Below are 17,631 nucleotides of genomic sequence, written 5' to 3' on the forward strand. Positions count from 1 at the left end.
TGGGTGGCTCAGTCGGTTAAGCATCAGACTCTTGGTTTCAGCTCAAGTCATGGTCTTGGCAGTTAGTGAGACTGAGCCCCACATTGGGGTTGACAGCACGGACCCTGCTTGGGATTCTCTCTCTCTCCCTCTCTCTCTCTGCCCCTCCCCTGCTCTCTCTTTCAAAATAAATAAATAAACATTAAAAAAAAAAAAAAAAAAACAGTTCAAAACACAGTGCCTTATATGCCCCCTAACCCACCTCCGTATTAACAGATTGTATCCCTAAACTTCTGATTTACTCAAGCAAGAACAAAAACCAAAAAAACAAAAACCACCAGGCATCATCCTTGATGTTCTCTTTTCTCTTACCTTCTCACATCCGATCATGACCACATCCTGACAATTACATCTCCAAACTGATCTACTTCTTACAATTCCACTGCCACCCTGATAGCCCAGGTACCATCACATCTCATTTGGACAAGAGCAGTCTTTCAAGCAGTCTCTGCCTTTCCGGCATCATGCCTCAAGTCACCCCACTGTCCTCACAGCAGTTCGAGCCATCTTTGTCAACAATGTCCCAATGTACCACAAACAAAATCCCAACCATGGTCTATGAGACTAGCAATGATGTCTTCCCCCACCCTTCGACCTCAAACATGCCACTCTCCCTATGGCTCAAGGCACACTGATGCTTCTGGTTTCTCAAACATGCCGAGTCCTTTCCTCCCTTCCAGCGTTGCATTTGCCTGTTTCCTTTGCCTGGAAAGTACCAACCTCTGACTCTTCCCCAGGCTATATCCTTGTCATTGTTCAGGCCTCAAGCGTTTCCTCTTTACAGAGGTCTCCCCCAACAAAAACAGGGCCTGTGTGCCAGTTACCCACGATCACTTCACCCAGTTTCTTTCTCTCATAGTGCATATATGCTCTACTCCTTGGTTGTGTCCCAGGGCCTAGCACAATACCCGGTATGTAACTGCATCAGGAAGCTTCACAATTGAGACAGCATGTGAAAACGGACAGAATTCAAACAAGCAATACCACTTGAAATATAAATGCTGGGAGTAGCTTCATTTCACTGAGGTGCCACCAGCTGTTATGGGGTGAACTGTGTTCCCTGCAAGTCACTGTGTTAAAGTCTTCACCCCAGTACCTGAGAATGTGACCTTACTGAGAAATAAGGTTGTTGCAGATGTAATTAGTTAGGATAGGTCACACTATAGCAGGGTGAACCCATAGTCCAGTATGACTGGCACCCTTTAAACTGGGTTCGTGGGTTCGAGCCCCGCGTCGGGCTCTGTGCTGACAGCTCAGAGCCAGGAGCCTGCTTCAGATTCTGTGTCTCCCTCTCTCTCTCTGCCCCTTCCCCACTCATGCTGTATCTCTCAAAAATGAATGAACGTTAACAAAAAAAAAAATTTTTTTTTAAGGGTAAATTGGAGGCACCAGGGTGGCTCAGTCAGTTGAGTGTCTGACTCTTGATTTCTGCTCAAGTCACAATCCCAGAGTTGCGGGATCAAGCCCGACGTCCACGCTCAGCATGGAGCCTACTTGGGATTCTCTCTCTCTCTCTCTCTCTCTCTCTCTGCCCCTCTCCCCAGCTTGCACTCTAAACATAAAAATTTAAATAAGTAAATAAATAAATAAATAAATAGGGTAAATTGGACACAGGCACATAGGAAAAACACCATGTGAAGATGAAGGCAGAGACCTGAAAGCCAGGAAGGCCAAAGACTGCCAGCAAAACACCAGGGGCTAAGAGAGGAGGCAGGGAGCAGATTCTCCTTCACAGCCCTGGTTCAGAGCAACTCTGCCAAACGCTTCAATTTTTGACTTCTAGCCTCCAGAACTGTAGGACAAAAAATTTCTGTTGTTTAAGGTGCAGTCTATGGTTCTTTGGACACTTTTTAAAAAAAATTTATGTATTTACTTTTAAGAGAGCAAGCAAGTCAGCAAGTGGGGGTGGGGGGGTGGGGCAGAGAGAGAAGGAAAGAGAGAATCACAAGCAGGGTCTGTGCTGTCAGCATAGAGTCCAAAGTGGAGCTAGACCTCAGGAACTGTGAGAACATGACTTGAGCCAATTACCAAGAGTTAGACACTTAACTGACTGAGCTACCCAGGTGCCCCCTGACATCTTTAATAGACTAATACACCTGCTTACTCAACAATTCTCAAATCTGCGAGGTGGTTTTCATAAAGGGAGAGAAGCAATCAGAAGCCTCTGGGGTAGGTCTGGGCCTGGCTGGGAAGGAGGGGTGTGGAGAAATTCAGTTACTCGTTCTTACCTGATGAGCCCGGAGCAAGGCAGTTCTCCGATACATGTAGTCCTCTGACTTGATCACATACACCATCTTGTAGGAATTCAACTTGAATCTACACTCCAGTTTATCCAGGCTATCCACATTCTCCATGGTCTTCTTGCTGTTTCCTTCCTTCCCTTCCTTTTCCTGCTGTTCTCGACCACGCTGACATTTCCGGATCCGCCTCAGATTCCTACAATGCAGAGAAGCCATGCCGGATGAGAGCTCATCCAGACGCAGATTCCCAGAAGTCCCCTCAGAGGGGTTTTCCTTATCATATATATGTCTTCATAGCACTTACCAGGATTTTACATATAATGCCCAATGGTTTCATTGTAAAAAAAAAAAAAAAAAAAAAAAAAAAGCTCAAATGCAGAGAGATACATAGAATAAAAACTAGGAATCTGTAACCATCTCCTACCCCTGATTTTCCAAATCCCACGTGCCTTGGCAGAGATAGCCATGGATAGCAGTTTTTGATTTAAAAACTTCTAGGTCTCTCTGAATCAGTAACATATGTAATCACTTGCTATAGTTCTGTTTTGGGATTTGTTTTTTAAGACAAAACATGATCATACTATAAACATTATTCTCAGCTTTTCACTTAATGTGAAGATATTGTCAATTCATCACAAAAAGACTTGTCACATTTTCTTGAACTGCTGCAGAGAACATGCCTTAACCATTCCTTAACAAAAATCAATTAGGGCTCCTCACCTGAACCACAGACCAAAGAAAATTATTTGAATGCCTATTTTTTCAATTCCCCCAAAGAGAGTACTTAATTCCTGCTATTCTACACGCATAGTTAAGAAGACAATTCATATCAGTGGATGTCTTGGCAGGTATTTAGTGCTGAATCCTCTCCGCCAGTAAGCAGGAAGACTATCAGCTAGACAATTCTATTGTTTCCAATACTATGCTATGAAAAACACTGCTTCAGTGAGTATCTTTGTATACATGTATTTCTGCAGGATGGCAGTTCTTTGGTCCAAGGACCTCTGCGGGTTCCAAGACACTTTTTAGGAGGTCTAGGAGATCAAAACTATTTTCATAATAATACTAAAATGTACTAATACGGAAACATGTATAAAAAAAACCTTTTTTTTCCTAGGGCACGTGGGTGGCTCAGTCATTTAAGTGTCCAACTTTTGATTTCAGCTCGGGTTGTGATCTCACAGGTGTGAGATGGAGCCCCGCTTTGGGCTCCACCCTTGGCATGGAGCCTGCTTAAGATTCTCTCTATCCCTCTCCCTCTCTCAAAAAAACGAAACTTTTTTTTTCCTGTGTTAACATTTGCACTGGCAGTGCAAAACGTAATGGTGAATAAAAATGCTGGTGGCACCAAACTGTCTTTAGGAATCTTTGTGTTCTCACTGGCCATGCTCTGGCAGTTGAAAGATTCCCATCTTTTTCATACGCTGTGCAATAAAATGGGAACTACACATAACGCACCCTAGTGTGCCAAAACACAATGGGATTCTTACAGAAAAGCACTTGAGCACTGCTTGAGTCGCAAATGGATCACTATTTTTACCTGAAAGAACAATGGGCTAGCCAGCCTGGAGTACCTGGTAGCTATTTTCTCAAAAAATGTACAATGAGGTCTGGCACTTCCAAGAAAACAACTGAAAATGTTTGCTGCCAATGAGAAGGTTTAACCTTTCAAGTAAAACTTTAAAATTTGGTAAACTAGCATTGGCCACCACAAGCTGACAGCTTCCTACTACTTACAAATGTGTTTGATGAGGTCAAGGGTGATATTAATAAACATGAGGTTTTTATGGGGGGAGGAGGAGATGGTAAAATGAACATGTGTCAACATCTGGTAGGTCTGCATAACTTAGTGAATTAATATTTTCCAAATAACCAACCGCATGAACTTACAAAAAATCATGCATGAAAAAAAGATTCATTCAAAGTACAAGGTAAACCCACAGATTCTGATCTAACTGTATGAAAAACTCATTGATATTTTCACTGATACTGCAACTAATCTTTAAGAAACTACCACTTGGAAGAGTTTTGATGTCATGTCAAAGAATATCCACAATTACCTGAAAGCCTATGAAAATACTTTTTTCCAGCTACATATCTGAGTAAGGCCACATTTTCTTCACATATTTCAACCTAACAACATAGTGCAACAGATTGAATATAAAAGCAGAGATGAGAAACCAGCTGTTTTTTTATTAAATCTGACATGAAACAGATTTGGAAAAATGGAAAGCAATGCCACTATTTGTACTAATTTTTGTTTTAAAATCGCTTTTCATTAAAATATATTTTTTTAATTTTTAAAAATTATTTATTTCTGAGAGAGAACGAATTATTTCAGCTCGTGCACGAGCTGGGGAGGGGCAGAGAGAGAGAGAGAGAGAACACACACAGAATCTGAAGCAGGCTCCAGGTTCTGAGCTGTCAGCACAGAGTCCGACACTGGGCTTAAACCCACAAACTGTGTCATGACCTGAGCCTAAGTTGGACATTCAACCGACTGAGCCACCCAGGTGCCCCATCATTAAAATATTATTTATGATAATATATAATGGATTTAATATTTTTCAAATAACATTTTAAATATTTCTGTTCTAATTTTGAACATAAATATTACTAAATATAATCCACATAAACAAAAGATTTTTGGGATATTCCCTTTCTAAGAATATAGGTCTCACTGAAAACCTTAGCTAGAATAGCTGTAAGGCAAATTATTAGAGACCAAAGTTATAGGGTAAAGGTCCCATACAATTTATCTGCCCTGACCCCAGAATGATTCTATCAATTCATATTCCACCCCCCACCCCGCCCACAGTATATGAAAGTGCTTTCCTTCCACATACCCTCTACAATACAGGTTACAAATATTTAAAAAATTTGGCTGACCTGTGAGAAATACATGATATGTTTATTGTACTATTTCATAAACATGGAGACTAAGTCTGTTTTGTTGAAGAGTGGCCTGGCACAGAACAGCTGCTCGAAGTCTGCTGAATGAATCAAGGAATGGAAGAGCCTGGCGGGGCCCTTCTGCTCACACCCCTTTCCATGTTTTATTTAGGACTAAGTCTAACAACACACATCTTCCTGGACTTAGGGGCTACATCCTGATAAGTAGTTGAAAATACTGTATGTCAAAAATGCATTTTATAAGCCTAAACCTACTAAAAACCATAATTTGGCCTAGCCCACTTTAAAGTGCTCAGAACACTTACTTTAGCCTACATTTGGGCAAGATCATCTAACACAAAGCCTATTTTATAATGAAGTGTTACATAACTCATGTAATTTATTGACTACTGTAAAGAAAATGAAAACGGGGGCGCCTGGGTGGCTCAGTTGGTTGAGTGTCCGACTTCGGCTCAGGTCACGATCTCACGATTCTTGAGTCTGAGCCCCGCACTGGGCTCTCTGCTGTCAGCACAGAGTCTCCTTCACATCCTCTGTCTCCCTCTCTCTCTGCCCCTCCCCCACTCACGGTCTCTCTTTCAAAAATGAACAAACATTAAAAAGAAAGAAAGAAAATGAAAACAAAGTGATTGTATGGGTACAGAAAGGTTGTATCAATTCTTGACCCTCCTCCCAGTCATCATGAGGCTGACTGGGAGCTGCAGCCCCTGCCCAGCATCTTGAGAGGGTCGTACCACAGATCACTAGCCTGGGAAAAGACCCAATTCAAAATTTGAAGTATGGTTTCTCTTGAGTGTGTATCGCTTTCACATCATTGTAAAGTCCTATCATTTAAGACAAACTATCGTAAGTCGGGGATTGTCTGTATTAGGATAATACATTTCTGGAAATGTAAGATGTGAGATTTCAATTCCAAGCTCTTGGGAAGGAAGAGAGTCACTCTACTACAGCAAAACCTCTTTTCTACTTCTGAAACTCCACTTTCATCCTCAGAAAGAAGACCAACAATATGCTTTGCCCATAAATAGGGAGATTTTTAAAAATTCTGGAGTGAATGCAGCAGGCCTAAGACTTCTTTGAGTTTTTTCCTATCATCATCAGAAGAGAGCTCTACTTTCTTACTATTTTTCAACCTTAATTCTGGTATAGGTAACATACAGGGTTGTATTAGCTGCAGGTGTACTGCAACTAATAGTTCACTATCAGTGAACTAATCACTAACAGTGACTCAACAATTCCATATAACACTCTGTGCGCATCATGACAAGTGTACTCCTTAATCCCTATCACCTGTTTCACCCAATCCACCCACCCCTCCCCACTCACAGAACTATCAGTTTGTTCTCTATATTTGAGAGTTTATTTCTTGGTTTGTCTTTTTTTTTCCTTTGGTCCTTAAATTTCCTTAAATTCCACATGAGTGAAATCCTATGGTATCTGTCTTTCTCTGAATGACGTCCTTCACTTAGCATAATACTTTCTAGCTCCATCCATGTCATTGAAAATGGCAGGATTTCACTCTTTCTTGTGGCTAAATAATAATCTGTTGTACATTTATACCACATCTTTTCTTTATCCACTCATTTATCAATGGGCAATTGGGCTGCTTCCAGATCTTGGCTCTTGTAAATAATGCTGCAATAAACATAGGGCTGCATGTACTCCTTTGATTGTTTTTGCATTCTTTGGGTAAATACCTAGTAGCACAATTACTGGATTGTAAGGTAGTTCTATTTTTAACTTTTAGAGGTACCTTCATACTGTTTTCCATAGTGGCTGCACCAGTTTGCATTCCTACCAACACTGCATGAAAGTTCTTTTTTCTCCACATCCTCGCCAATACCTGTTGTTTCTTGTGGGGTTGGTTTTAGCCATTCTGACAGATGTGAGGTGATATGTCATTGTAATTTTAATGTGCATTTCCCTGATGATCAGTGATGTTGAGCATCTTTTCATGTGTCTGTTGGCCTTCTGTATGTCTTCTCTGGAGAAATGTCTATTCATGTCTTCTGCTCATTTTTAACTGGATTATTTGTAGGTTTATTTTAAGTTTATTTATTTTGAGTGAGAGAGTGAGAGAGAGAGAGAGAGAGAGAGAGAGAGAGCGCGGCGTGCAAGCAGAAGAGAAGCAGAGAGAGAATCCCAAGCAGGCTCCACGCTATCAGTGCAGAGACCGACACGGGCCTCGATCTCACAAACTGTGAGATCATGATCTGAGTCCATATCAAGAGTTGGATGCTTAACCAACTGAGTCACTCAGGCACCCCTGAATTATTTGTTTTTTAGGTGCTGAGTTATGCAAGTTCCTAATATACTCTCAATACTAATCCTTTATCAGATAGGTCCTTTGCAAATATCTTCTCCCATTCTGTAGGTTGCCTTTGAGTTTTGTGGGTTATTTCCTTCACTGTGCAGAAGCTTTTTATTTTGGTATAGTCCCAATAGTTTTTCTTTTTATTTCCCTTGCCTCATGAGACATATCTAGAAAAATGTTGCTATGGTCCATGCCAGAGAATTTACTGCCTGTGTTCTCTTATAGGATTTTTATGGTTTCAGGTCTCAGGGTTAGGTCTGAAATCCATTTCAAATTTGCTTTTGTATATAGTGTACGAAAGTGGTCCAGTTTCATTCTTTGTCATGTTGCTGTCCAATTTTCAACACCACTTGTTGAAGAGACTTTTTCCCATTGTGCATTCTTTCTTTGTCGAAGATTAATTGACCATATAATCATGGATTTATTACTGGGTTTTCTATTCTGTCCCACTGATCTATTTGTCTATTTTTGTGCCAGTACCATACTATTTTGATGCCTATAGCTTTGTAATAGAACTTGAAGTCTGGAATTATGAGGCCTCTAGCTTTGCTTTTCTTTTTCAAAACTGCTTTGGCTACTTGGGTCTTTTGTGATTCTGTACAAATTCAAGGATTTTTTTTTTGTTCTAGTTCTGTGAAAAATGCTGGTAGTAGTTTGACAGAGGTTGCATTAAATCTGTAGACTGCTGCAGTATAGACACTTTAACAATATTTGTCCTTCCAATCTGAGCATGTAATATCTTTCCATTTCTTTGTGTCTTCTTCAATTTCTTTCATCAGTTTTATAGTTTTCAGAATACAGCTCTTTCACCTATTTAGTTACATTTATTCCTAGGTATTTTACTATTTTTGGTAAGACTGCTATCTTTTGAAAGCCCCACTTTCAAGGTTGTCCCTTGCTTGGGTTCTGGAATCTTGAATCTGGGGAGAGCTTCCGCTATTCCCTAAACAATAAAAGTGGTTCACTGTACCCCAGCTGTTTCGTTTATGCTGAAAACCTGCTTTCTTTCTGGGAGTCTGGCCTATATGACTAGCACCCAATAAAAAACCTTGGCACTGAGTCTCCTAATGAGCCTCCGCTGGTAGACAGCGTTTCAAACATATCGTCATAATTTGCTGCTGGAGGAATTAAGAGCGTCCCGTGTGGCTACAATGGAAGAGGACTCTTGGAAGCTTGCGCCTGGCTTCCTTGAATTTTGTCACAGACGCCTTTCCCCCTTGCTGATTTAGCTCTGCATGCTTTTGCCATAATAAATCATCACTGGGAATATGACTACACGTGGAGTCCTTGAGTCTTTCTAGTGAATCATCAAAACTTGGAGACTCCGACACACAGTCCTATCCGACATAGGCAAATTACTGCTACATCTCTAAAACTCTCACTTCTCTGATGCTTCTTTGGCACATGCTCCAGGTAAGCTCATGGTGTAACAGCCATAGAAACCTTGAATTAGTGTCCTCAGTGTCCCCGCTGTCCAGCAGACAGAGCAATGAAGTGAGTGAAAACCAAGGATCTGAAAGCCATTTCACTCTCCGTTCCTCAGCCGTGTACCAGTACATATTGCCAACCTGTGACTTCGTTCACTCACCTCGGGAGAAATACTGGTTTCCGTGCCAGATGCTCACGCAGCTCAGGAGAGGTAGTATCAGAGTTCATGTATCGCTCCACATAGTCTGACCAACGCTAGGATTATAAACACAAAATGGGGGTGGAGAGAGAGCACAAAAACTGGACTCCACCCTCCTCAGGTATTCTAGCAAATTCTACGACTAACATGTCAGAAATCCTTAAGTTTTAAGATCAAAAAAATCTTGCCATAGTGACATGCTGGTACGTATTGACACACAGCTTCAAAATTCTGGTACATAACAAACCCAAAGTTTGTCTGAGATACTTAAAAGTTACCAGAAGTCATAAATGGGTAGAAACTGGCTCACTGACAAGTTTTATTTCACCACAGAGGGTTTTGTTAAAGAACAAAATATACAGTGGCAAATGTTTGAAAATCGGGATCTTTCACATTACAATCTGGCCTTCTGGCATCTCAAATTTTTTTTTTTCCCAAAGATTTGGCACCCAGGAACCAATACTCCCACAGAACAACAATCTCCCTTCCCTATCTCAACATCATCGCATGGCTTGCATCTCTCATTAACATTACCTGCCAGGCCCAGCTAGGATAACCAACTCACTCTACCCACTCTGCAGGCTTGAGAGCTCCTGGCTTCACCTAGCCCAATAAAAAGTAAACATGACACAGAGTCAGGATGATACCAGGCAGATGGCACCTCATTTGTTGTTTCTTATACTTTAAAAGAAAAACAGGAAAGCTGCCAAACAGGACATTTCCTGAGAGACGGATTTACTGAGAGCTAGATGAGACTGCCATCAACCCTAAGTATCTACCACCAGGCAGCCCCCTTCTCTTCTGCTGAACTGGCCTATACTTCAGGCATCAGGTTCTGACCCTTAACAGGTCTGAGGCTGTCTTGGCCTTCTAGAAGATCATCCCTAGGCAGAGCCTCAGGACGTGACGGCCCTCTAAGCACACGGTTTCTGTAATATACTTGTCCATACCTCTGCTTCTACAGGGTCATCCGAGTTCTCCTCTTCTGTGTCCAGGAGCTCAATGGTCAGCTGAACCTGGCCTTGGCTCTGAATAAACATAAGCTGCAAATAAGAAACCAGGGTGTAAACAAAAGACCATCTCCAAAGCTGTAATAATCTAGCTGCTCAAGGGTTGGGAGGTAGGGAGGCAATAAACTTATAAAACTTTGCTCTGATTGAAGAGATGAGGCAGACACTCCAAAGCTTAGGAGGCAGATGATAAAAAAGGCAAAGTTCAATCTTGCTACCAGCAAAATGAAAGGTTAGAGCAAAAAGTATCATTCCACGTTTCATACCTCTTATATTGGCTAGAACAATAGTCAATGTCAAGAATGCTTTAAAATTATTTTGTTCGTTAGAAAGAAATATAGCATAAAGCCAGATCCGTAAAACATCAATGCCATTTCACCTGATAATCCCATTTCTGGAACACAATACAAAGATGTTAATGACCCTCTAGCATTAAAGAAAGAGAAGAAAAGAAAAATGAAACAGAAAGGAAGGAAGGGAGGGAGGGAAACTTCTAACAGAAAGTGAAGTGGAAAACATCAAACCCAACAGAGAGCAGCGATCCCATTTTTACAGCAATAAAGACTCCCCAAGGAGGTGCCTGGCTGGCTCAGTCAGTGGAGCATGTGACCCTTGATCTTGGGATTGTGAGTTTGAGCCCCACATTGGGTGTAGAGATTACTTAAAAATAAAATCTAAGAAAAAAATAAAAAGACCATCCAAAGCATCACAAACTCTGTGGTGTAAGGAACACAAAACATCAACATACTAATAAGTGATCTGCTGTAATGGTATCAATCATATTTGAGGCCCTTAATATTCTGAGTTCTGCGAACTTTATTTCTGAGAGAGAGAACACATGAGCATGAATCTGGGAAAGGCAGAGAGAGACAGACAGAATCTGAAGCAGGTTCCACACTGTCAGCATAGAGCCTGCTGCAGGACTCAAACTCACAAACCATGAGATCATGATCTGAGCCAAAGTCATGGACGCTTAACTGACAGAGTCACCCAGGTGCCCCTTAAAAATTCATATTTAAAAGCAATACACTGATAGGGGCAAAAAAAAAGTCATATTTTGCACAAAAGAACTATGAAATGGTGGTGGCACACGGGATCTCCCCGTCAGAATCCCAAGACTCTCAATGCCCTTACCCTAAAGGCTTGCTGCAGACAAGCTCACTGTCCAAATCACAAGGAGAAGAGCAGAGCATATAAGGAAGCTTGAGAATCATTTATTTCAACCTTCTTCATTTTACACAGGGAAAAACCTAAAGTTCAGAGTTCTGACTTCTCAAGGCCACACAGCCAGTAAACAAACAGGACCAGAAGCCAGTTCTGATTCCCAGTGCTCTTCCAAAGCACCTTTAAAAACTCCTATCTGTGGAGCACCCAGGGGGCTCAGTTGGTTAAGTGTCTGACTTTTTTTTTTCTTTTTTAAAGTCTATTTTGAGAGAGAGAGAGCGTGTGTGCGCACGCAAGAGAGAGAGAAGAGAGAGCACAGGTGAGCACTCTCTCTCTCAAAATAGATTAAAAAAAAAAAAAAAATCCCTATCAGGGGCACCTGCGTGGCTCAGTCAGTTAAGCCCCTGACTTCGGCTCAGGTCATGGCCTCATGGGTCGTGAGTTCGAACCCCACGTAGGGCTCTGTGCTAACAGCTCAGAGCCTGGAGCCTGCTTCAGACTCTGTCCCTCTCTCTCTGCCCCTCCCCTGCTCATGCTCTCTCTCTCTCTCTCTCAAGAATAAATAAACATTAAGAAAATAAAAAAATTAAAAATTCCTATCCACTAGTAAAATTTAGAACATGACAGGAACATAATACATGCAACATAAATATAAAACCACAGTTATCTCTAAAACATTTCAAAAACACTGTCCCTAGGAGTTTGCTCCCCACCAACACCCCAATCTAGGATGACCTAGAGTATCAAGATTTGTTCTACTTCTTAACGAACTCACCCTTTGAAACAATACTAAGACCATCTCCTCTCTACTTGAAACTGAACTTCATTTCACCTCAACAGGGTCCTCCACCTGCCACCTGTCTTCTTAGGCCCTTTACCAGGTGTTTACCGTGGCTCTCTGCACTCTGCAACCACTCCCCAGTTCTTGACTAGCTTCATTATCTGACTGCCCACATCCATAACCCAAACGGTAACTACCTACAGTTGTAAACATACCTCTGGTTTCTCCACTCCTCCTTTCTCAGGGCTACCATACTGATCTGCCTGAAAGCTCAAATCCAGTGGGACATTTAGTCCCTAAAAATGCTTTACCGCTTACCAACCACAAGAAACTTCACACCTTTTACTTAGTATGGCTGAGGATCCTCATTTGGACCCTCGTTCTACACACCTCCTTCACCAATATTCTATACTTCAGTCACTCAACATGTGGTCACTTAATGTGTATCCTCAGGCACCTATAGAAGAGAACACAGTTTCTAGCTTGGAGGAGCCCAATTTAGTAAAGGAAACAGGAATATAAAGAGCTATATTTATGGGGCACCTGGGTGGCTCAGCTGGTTAAGCATCTAACCGGCTCAGGTCACAATCTCATGGTTTGTGGGTTTGAGCCTGGCATCAGGCTCTGTGCTGACAGCTCGAAGCCTGGAGCCTGTTTCAGATTCTGTGTCTCCCTCCCCTCTCCCTCTCCGTGGATCTCTCTCTCTCAAAAATAAACATTAAAAAAATATTAAAAAAAAAAATAAAAGAGCTATTATTTACATTAAAACTAAGGTAACTACTGGGGCACCTGGGTGGCTCAGTCGGTTAGGCATATGACTTCGGCTCAGGTTATCATCTCATCTCATGGTTTGTGGATTCGAGCCCCTCATTGGGCTCTGTGATTACAGGACGGAGTCTGCTTCAGATCCTCTGTCTCCCCCCTCTCTCTCAAAAGTAACATTAAAAAAAAAAAAAAGAAAGGAAAAAAAAAAAAACTAAGGTAACTACCAAGGTACTATTCTAGAGACATGGGCAATACCCCGTGAGAATAAACAATTTCTCCTCAGTGAGCTGAAAAAGATTTCACTTCACTGAAATGGCACTCAGGTGGTCACTGAAGGATATAGGGGAATACCAATCCATTTCAGAAAAACTACAACAGAGAAAATCCTATTTTTAAAAGTACATAAAAAGAGGGGAGGGCTGCCATGTTTGGCTCAGTCAGTTAAATGGCCAACTCTTGATTTTGGCTCAGATCATGATCTCATGGTTCATGAGTTCGAGCCCCGAGTAGGGCTCTGCACTGAGTGTGTGGAGCCTGCTTGGGATTCTCTCTCTCTGCCCCTCCCTCATGTTCTCCCTCTTTCTCTCTCTCCCTCTCAAAATAAATAAATAAAACTTAAATAACTTTAAACCCCTTCCAAAACCAGGGTGAAGGATATGAACAGGCAATACACAGAAAAAGAAATGGGCAATGGCAGAAAACAGGAAAATATGAATTAAAATAATTTTCTGGGGCTCCTGGGTGGCTCAGTTGGTTAAGCATCTGACTCCTGATTTTGGCTCAGGTCGTGATCTCACGGTTTGTGAACTTGAGCCCCTTGTCAGGCTCGGTGCTAACAGCACAGAGCCTGCTTGGATATTCTCTGTCTCCCTCTTTCTCTGTCCCTCCTCTGCTCATGTTCTCTCCCTCCCTCTGTCTCTCTTTCTTTCTCTGTCTCTCAAAAATAAAATTTAAAAAAAAAAAAAAAAAATATATATATATATATATATATATATATATAAATTTCTAACCATCCAAATGGCCAAAATAAAGTAGTTTGATAATGCCCAGAGTTGACTAAGGATGGGAAAATAAATGCTCTTATGAAACTGTACCCTAGTATATATAGCTTGTTGCTGTGGAGAATAAAATGGTGATATCCATTAAAATTTAACATTTAGGGGTGCCTGGCTTGTTCAGCTGGTAGAGCATGAGACTCTTGATCTCAGGTTCGTGAGTTCAGGCCCCATGTTGGGTGTAGAGCCTACTTAAAATAAAATACGTATAATATATGTACATTTTTAATTTTTTTAAATATGCACATCCTTTGACCCAGTAATTTCATTTCTTTGTCCCTACCTTAGACAAAGACTAACACATGCACACTAGGATATAAGCACTAGGATGCAGCACTATTTGAGACAGTAAAAAATGGAAATAGTTTAAATGTTCGCCCTGAAGGGAATATCTTTTAAAACTATGATACATTTTTACTCTTAGGTATGACAAAGCAGTTGTAAAATTGAGCTGGACTTCTATAAACCAAAACAGAGAAATTCTAAGCCAGACTAAGTGAAAAAAGCATGATGCAGAATACGCGGTGTAATATGTATTTCCACATATACACACACATATGCATGTAAAGGCACAGAAGACGGTCTGAACAGGTACACAGAGAGCTACACATGGCTGAGTTTTTGAAAAGCAGTGTACAGAGGCAGCTGGATGGCTCAGTCGGTTAAGTGTCTGACTCTTGAGTTTGGCTCACGTTATGATCTCACAGTCGTGAGACCAAGCCCCGAGTCAGGCTCCATGCTCAGTGTGGAGCCTGCCTGGGATTCTCTCTCTTCCTCTTTGTCCCTCCTCTGCTCACACGTCCAAGTGCGTGCTCGGTCTCTCTCTCTCTCTCTCTCTCTCTCTCTCTCAAAATAAACTTAAATAAATAAACAAACAAACAAACAAACAAATAAATAAAAGCAGTGTACAATGCACACAGAAACAAAATGGAGAGGAGGCTGGGGGTCAGAGGTGGGCAGGAGATCTGAAGGGCTGCTTGTGCTTAGCTTAATGTTAATACTATCCAATTTTATTTTCCGTGTGAACATTTTAAAGGATCACGGTCATGGCATAATTTTTCTGGTTACGAAGCCTTCGTTCCCACTGTTCCCTCTGCCACTCTGACAACTGTTCTTATCCCGTAGGGTGACTCTACCTATTCCTTCGTAGGCCTTCACCACACAATTTAATCCATTGTTAATTCACTGTGGGTGGGGATGGCAATTCTGTTCACCAGGAAACAACACACACTAAACTCCTACTAAACATTTATAGATTTAAAACGTTGGAAAACAAACAAACCAATCCTGAAAAGCTTAGGAAATTTCTTCTGTACTGCAAACAGTACAGGTGACAGATTAGAAACTAAAGAAATAGCTGAAAGTAGAAGCAGACAACTAGGTGGAAGATTTGGGGTCAGATCCTAAAAGTACATGGAATATATCCATGGGGCGCCCGGGTGGCTCAGTGGGTTGTGTCTGACTCTTGGTTTCGGCTCAGGTCACAATCTGATGCTTCATGAGTTCAAGCCCCATGTAGGGCTCTGTGCTGCCAGTGTGGAGCCTGCTTTGGATTCTCATTCTCTCTCTCTCTCTCTCTGCCCCTCCCCCACTCACATGGGCTTCCTCTCTCTCGAACTAAATAGATAAACTTCAAAACAATAAATGGCTGGGGGGGGGGCGGTGGTGGCAGGGAGCGCCTGGGTGGCTCAGTCTAAGTGTCCAACTTTGGCTCAGGTCATGATCTCACAGTTCATGAGTTCGAGCCCCTCCTCGGGCTCTGTGCTGACAGCTCAGAGCCTGGAGCCTTCTTTCGATTCTGTGTCTCCCTCTCTCTCTGCCCCTCCCCTGCTTGTTCTCTCTCTCAAAAATAAATAAATAAACTTTAAATAAATAAGTAAAATAAAAGCACATGTAACACATCCAACAAGGATATGTTAGCTCTCTCTGCTCAGCCAACTACAAACCTTATTCTGGGCCACCAAAACCATCCTTCTTATGTAAATACATACAAGTTTTGTTCAGCCATACTATATTCATTACATAGCTGCAATCATAATACACATACTTTTGTCTCCTTTTATTTGCTTCGGTATTTTTATAATTTATAATTAACTTTTAAGGGCTGCAAAATGTGCCACCCAGCATTCACAAAATAGGCTGCCATTATCCATTCCCACAGTGGGTTGGACATCAAGGCTGTTTCCAACTATTTGCTTTCTTAACTAGCAACAACAGTGGATAACGGAAAAATGGGAACCACCTAAATGCCCGACGAGGCAGGCATAATTCTCTGTAAGATGAAATATCAACGTCATGAAAAGATGCTAAAGACCCAAGTGTTGCTAACTGAGCAAAATAAGTTAGATTATTTTGCCCAGTATACTCTCTGTTAAATCCAAGCATAGAGTCTAGAAATGTCATCAGTAATTATTTCTGGGAAGCACTACAGGTGACAACTTTTTTCTTTTCTCTACATTTCCTATCTTTTCTATAATGATCATAGATTACATGTATTAACATATTTATTTATTAAATTTATTTTCTTTTTAGTAATCTCTACCCCCAACATGGGGCTACAACTCACGACCCTGAGATCAAGAGTTGTGTGCTCTGAGGAGCCTGGGTGGCTCAGTTGGTTAAGTTTCCAACTTCGGCTCAGGTCATGATCTTGTGATTCTTGAGTTCAAAGCCCTGAGTCCAGCTCTGTGCAGAAAGCTCAGAGCCTGGAGCCTACTTCAGATTCTGTGTCTTCCTCTCTCTCTGCCCTCCCCTGTTCGCACACTCTCTATAAAAAATAAACAAACATTAAGAGCTACATGGTTTTCAGACTGAGCCAGCCAGGCGCCCCTTTGTATTAACATTTTTATTTTTTATTTATTTTTTTAAAAGTTTATTTATTTATTTTGAGAGAGACAGAGACAGCACGAGCTGGGGACGGGCAGAGAGAAGGGAGACAGAGAATCCCAACCAGGCTCTGCACCATCAGCACAGAGCCCAATGCAGGGCTCAAACTCACAAAACTGTGAGATCATGACCTGAGACGAAATGAATAGTCAGATGGTTAAACCAACTAAACCACCCAGGCGCCACTGTGTTAACATTTTTAAACAAAGTATTATAATATTTACAAAGCATTATACTATGAAAAAATATTCACAAGAGAAAAACGCAGAATACAAAACTGTAAAAATCACACACAACAACTAATGTTTTTGTTTTGTTTTGTTTTTGAGTAGGCTTCACTCCCAGGTTGGAGCCCAATGTGGGGTTTGAACTCATGACCCTGAGATCAAGACCTGAGCTGAAATCAAGAGTTGGATGGGCGCCGGGGTGGTTCAGTTGATTAAGCGCCCAACTTCGGCTCAGGTCATCATCTCGTGGTTTCTGAGTTTGAGACCCGGATTGGGCTCTGTGCTGACAGCTCAGAGCCTGGAGCCTGTTTGGATTTTGCGTCTCCCTCTCTCTCTCAAAAAATAAATAAACATTAAAAAAAAAATTAGAGTTGGATGCTTAACTGACTGGGCCACCCAGGCACCCCCAACTAATTTTTTTTTTTAAAGGTAGGGAAGTAACAGACTATCCAAGGGAGACTTTACCTTCATTTTTTTTTTTTTTTTTTTAAATTCCCTCCAGTGACCTCATAGGAACTCTAAGGAGTTCTAGGAGTAGAATCACTGGATCAAAGTACCCTGGCATGGCTTTTATTTCTGGTGGAGACAGTTCCAACAATGTCTGCTGTCA

General features: G+C 41.5%; 1 protein-coding gene across 1 annotated transcript in view; it reads right to left on the reverse strand.

Moving 5' to 3' along the window:
• The window catches only part of SIN3A (SIN3 transcription regulator family member A), a 68,803-nt gene that overhangs the window by 2,159 nt on the left and 49,013 nt on the right, over positions 1-17,631 (reverse strand). The window contains exons 18-20 of the mRNA XM_049613872.1: positions 10,084-10,176; positions 9,095-9,189; positions 2,268-2,475 (exon numbers count right to left, since the gene is read on the reverse strand). Coding sequence (XP_049469829.1) covers positions 2,268-2,475; positions 9,095-9,189; positions 10,084-10,176 — 396 coding nt within the window. The remainder of the gene's footprint in view (positions 1-2,267; positions 2,476-9,094; positions 9,190-10,083; positions 10,177-17,631) is intronic.

The sequence above is a fragment of the Panthera uncia genome (genome assembly GCF_023721935.1).
Source record: "Panthera uncia isolate 11264 chromosome B3 unlocalized genomic scaffold, Puncia_PCG_1.0 HiC_scaffold_1, whole genome shotgun sequence".
Taxonomy (NCBI): domain Eukaryota; kingdom Metazoa; phylum Chordata; class Mammalia; order Carnivora; family Felidae; genus Panthera; species Panthera uncia.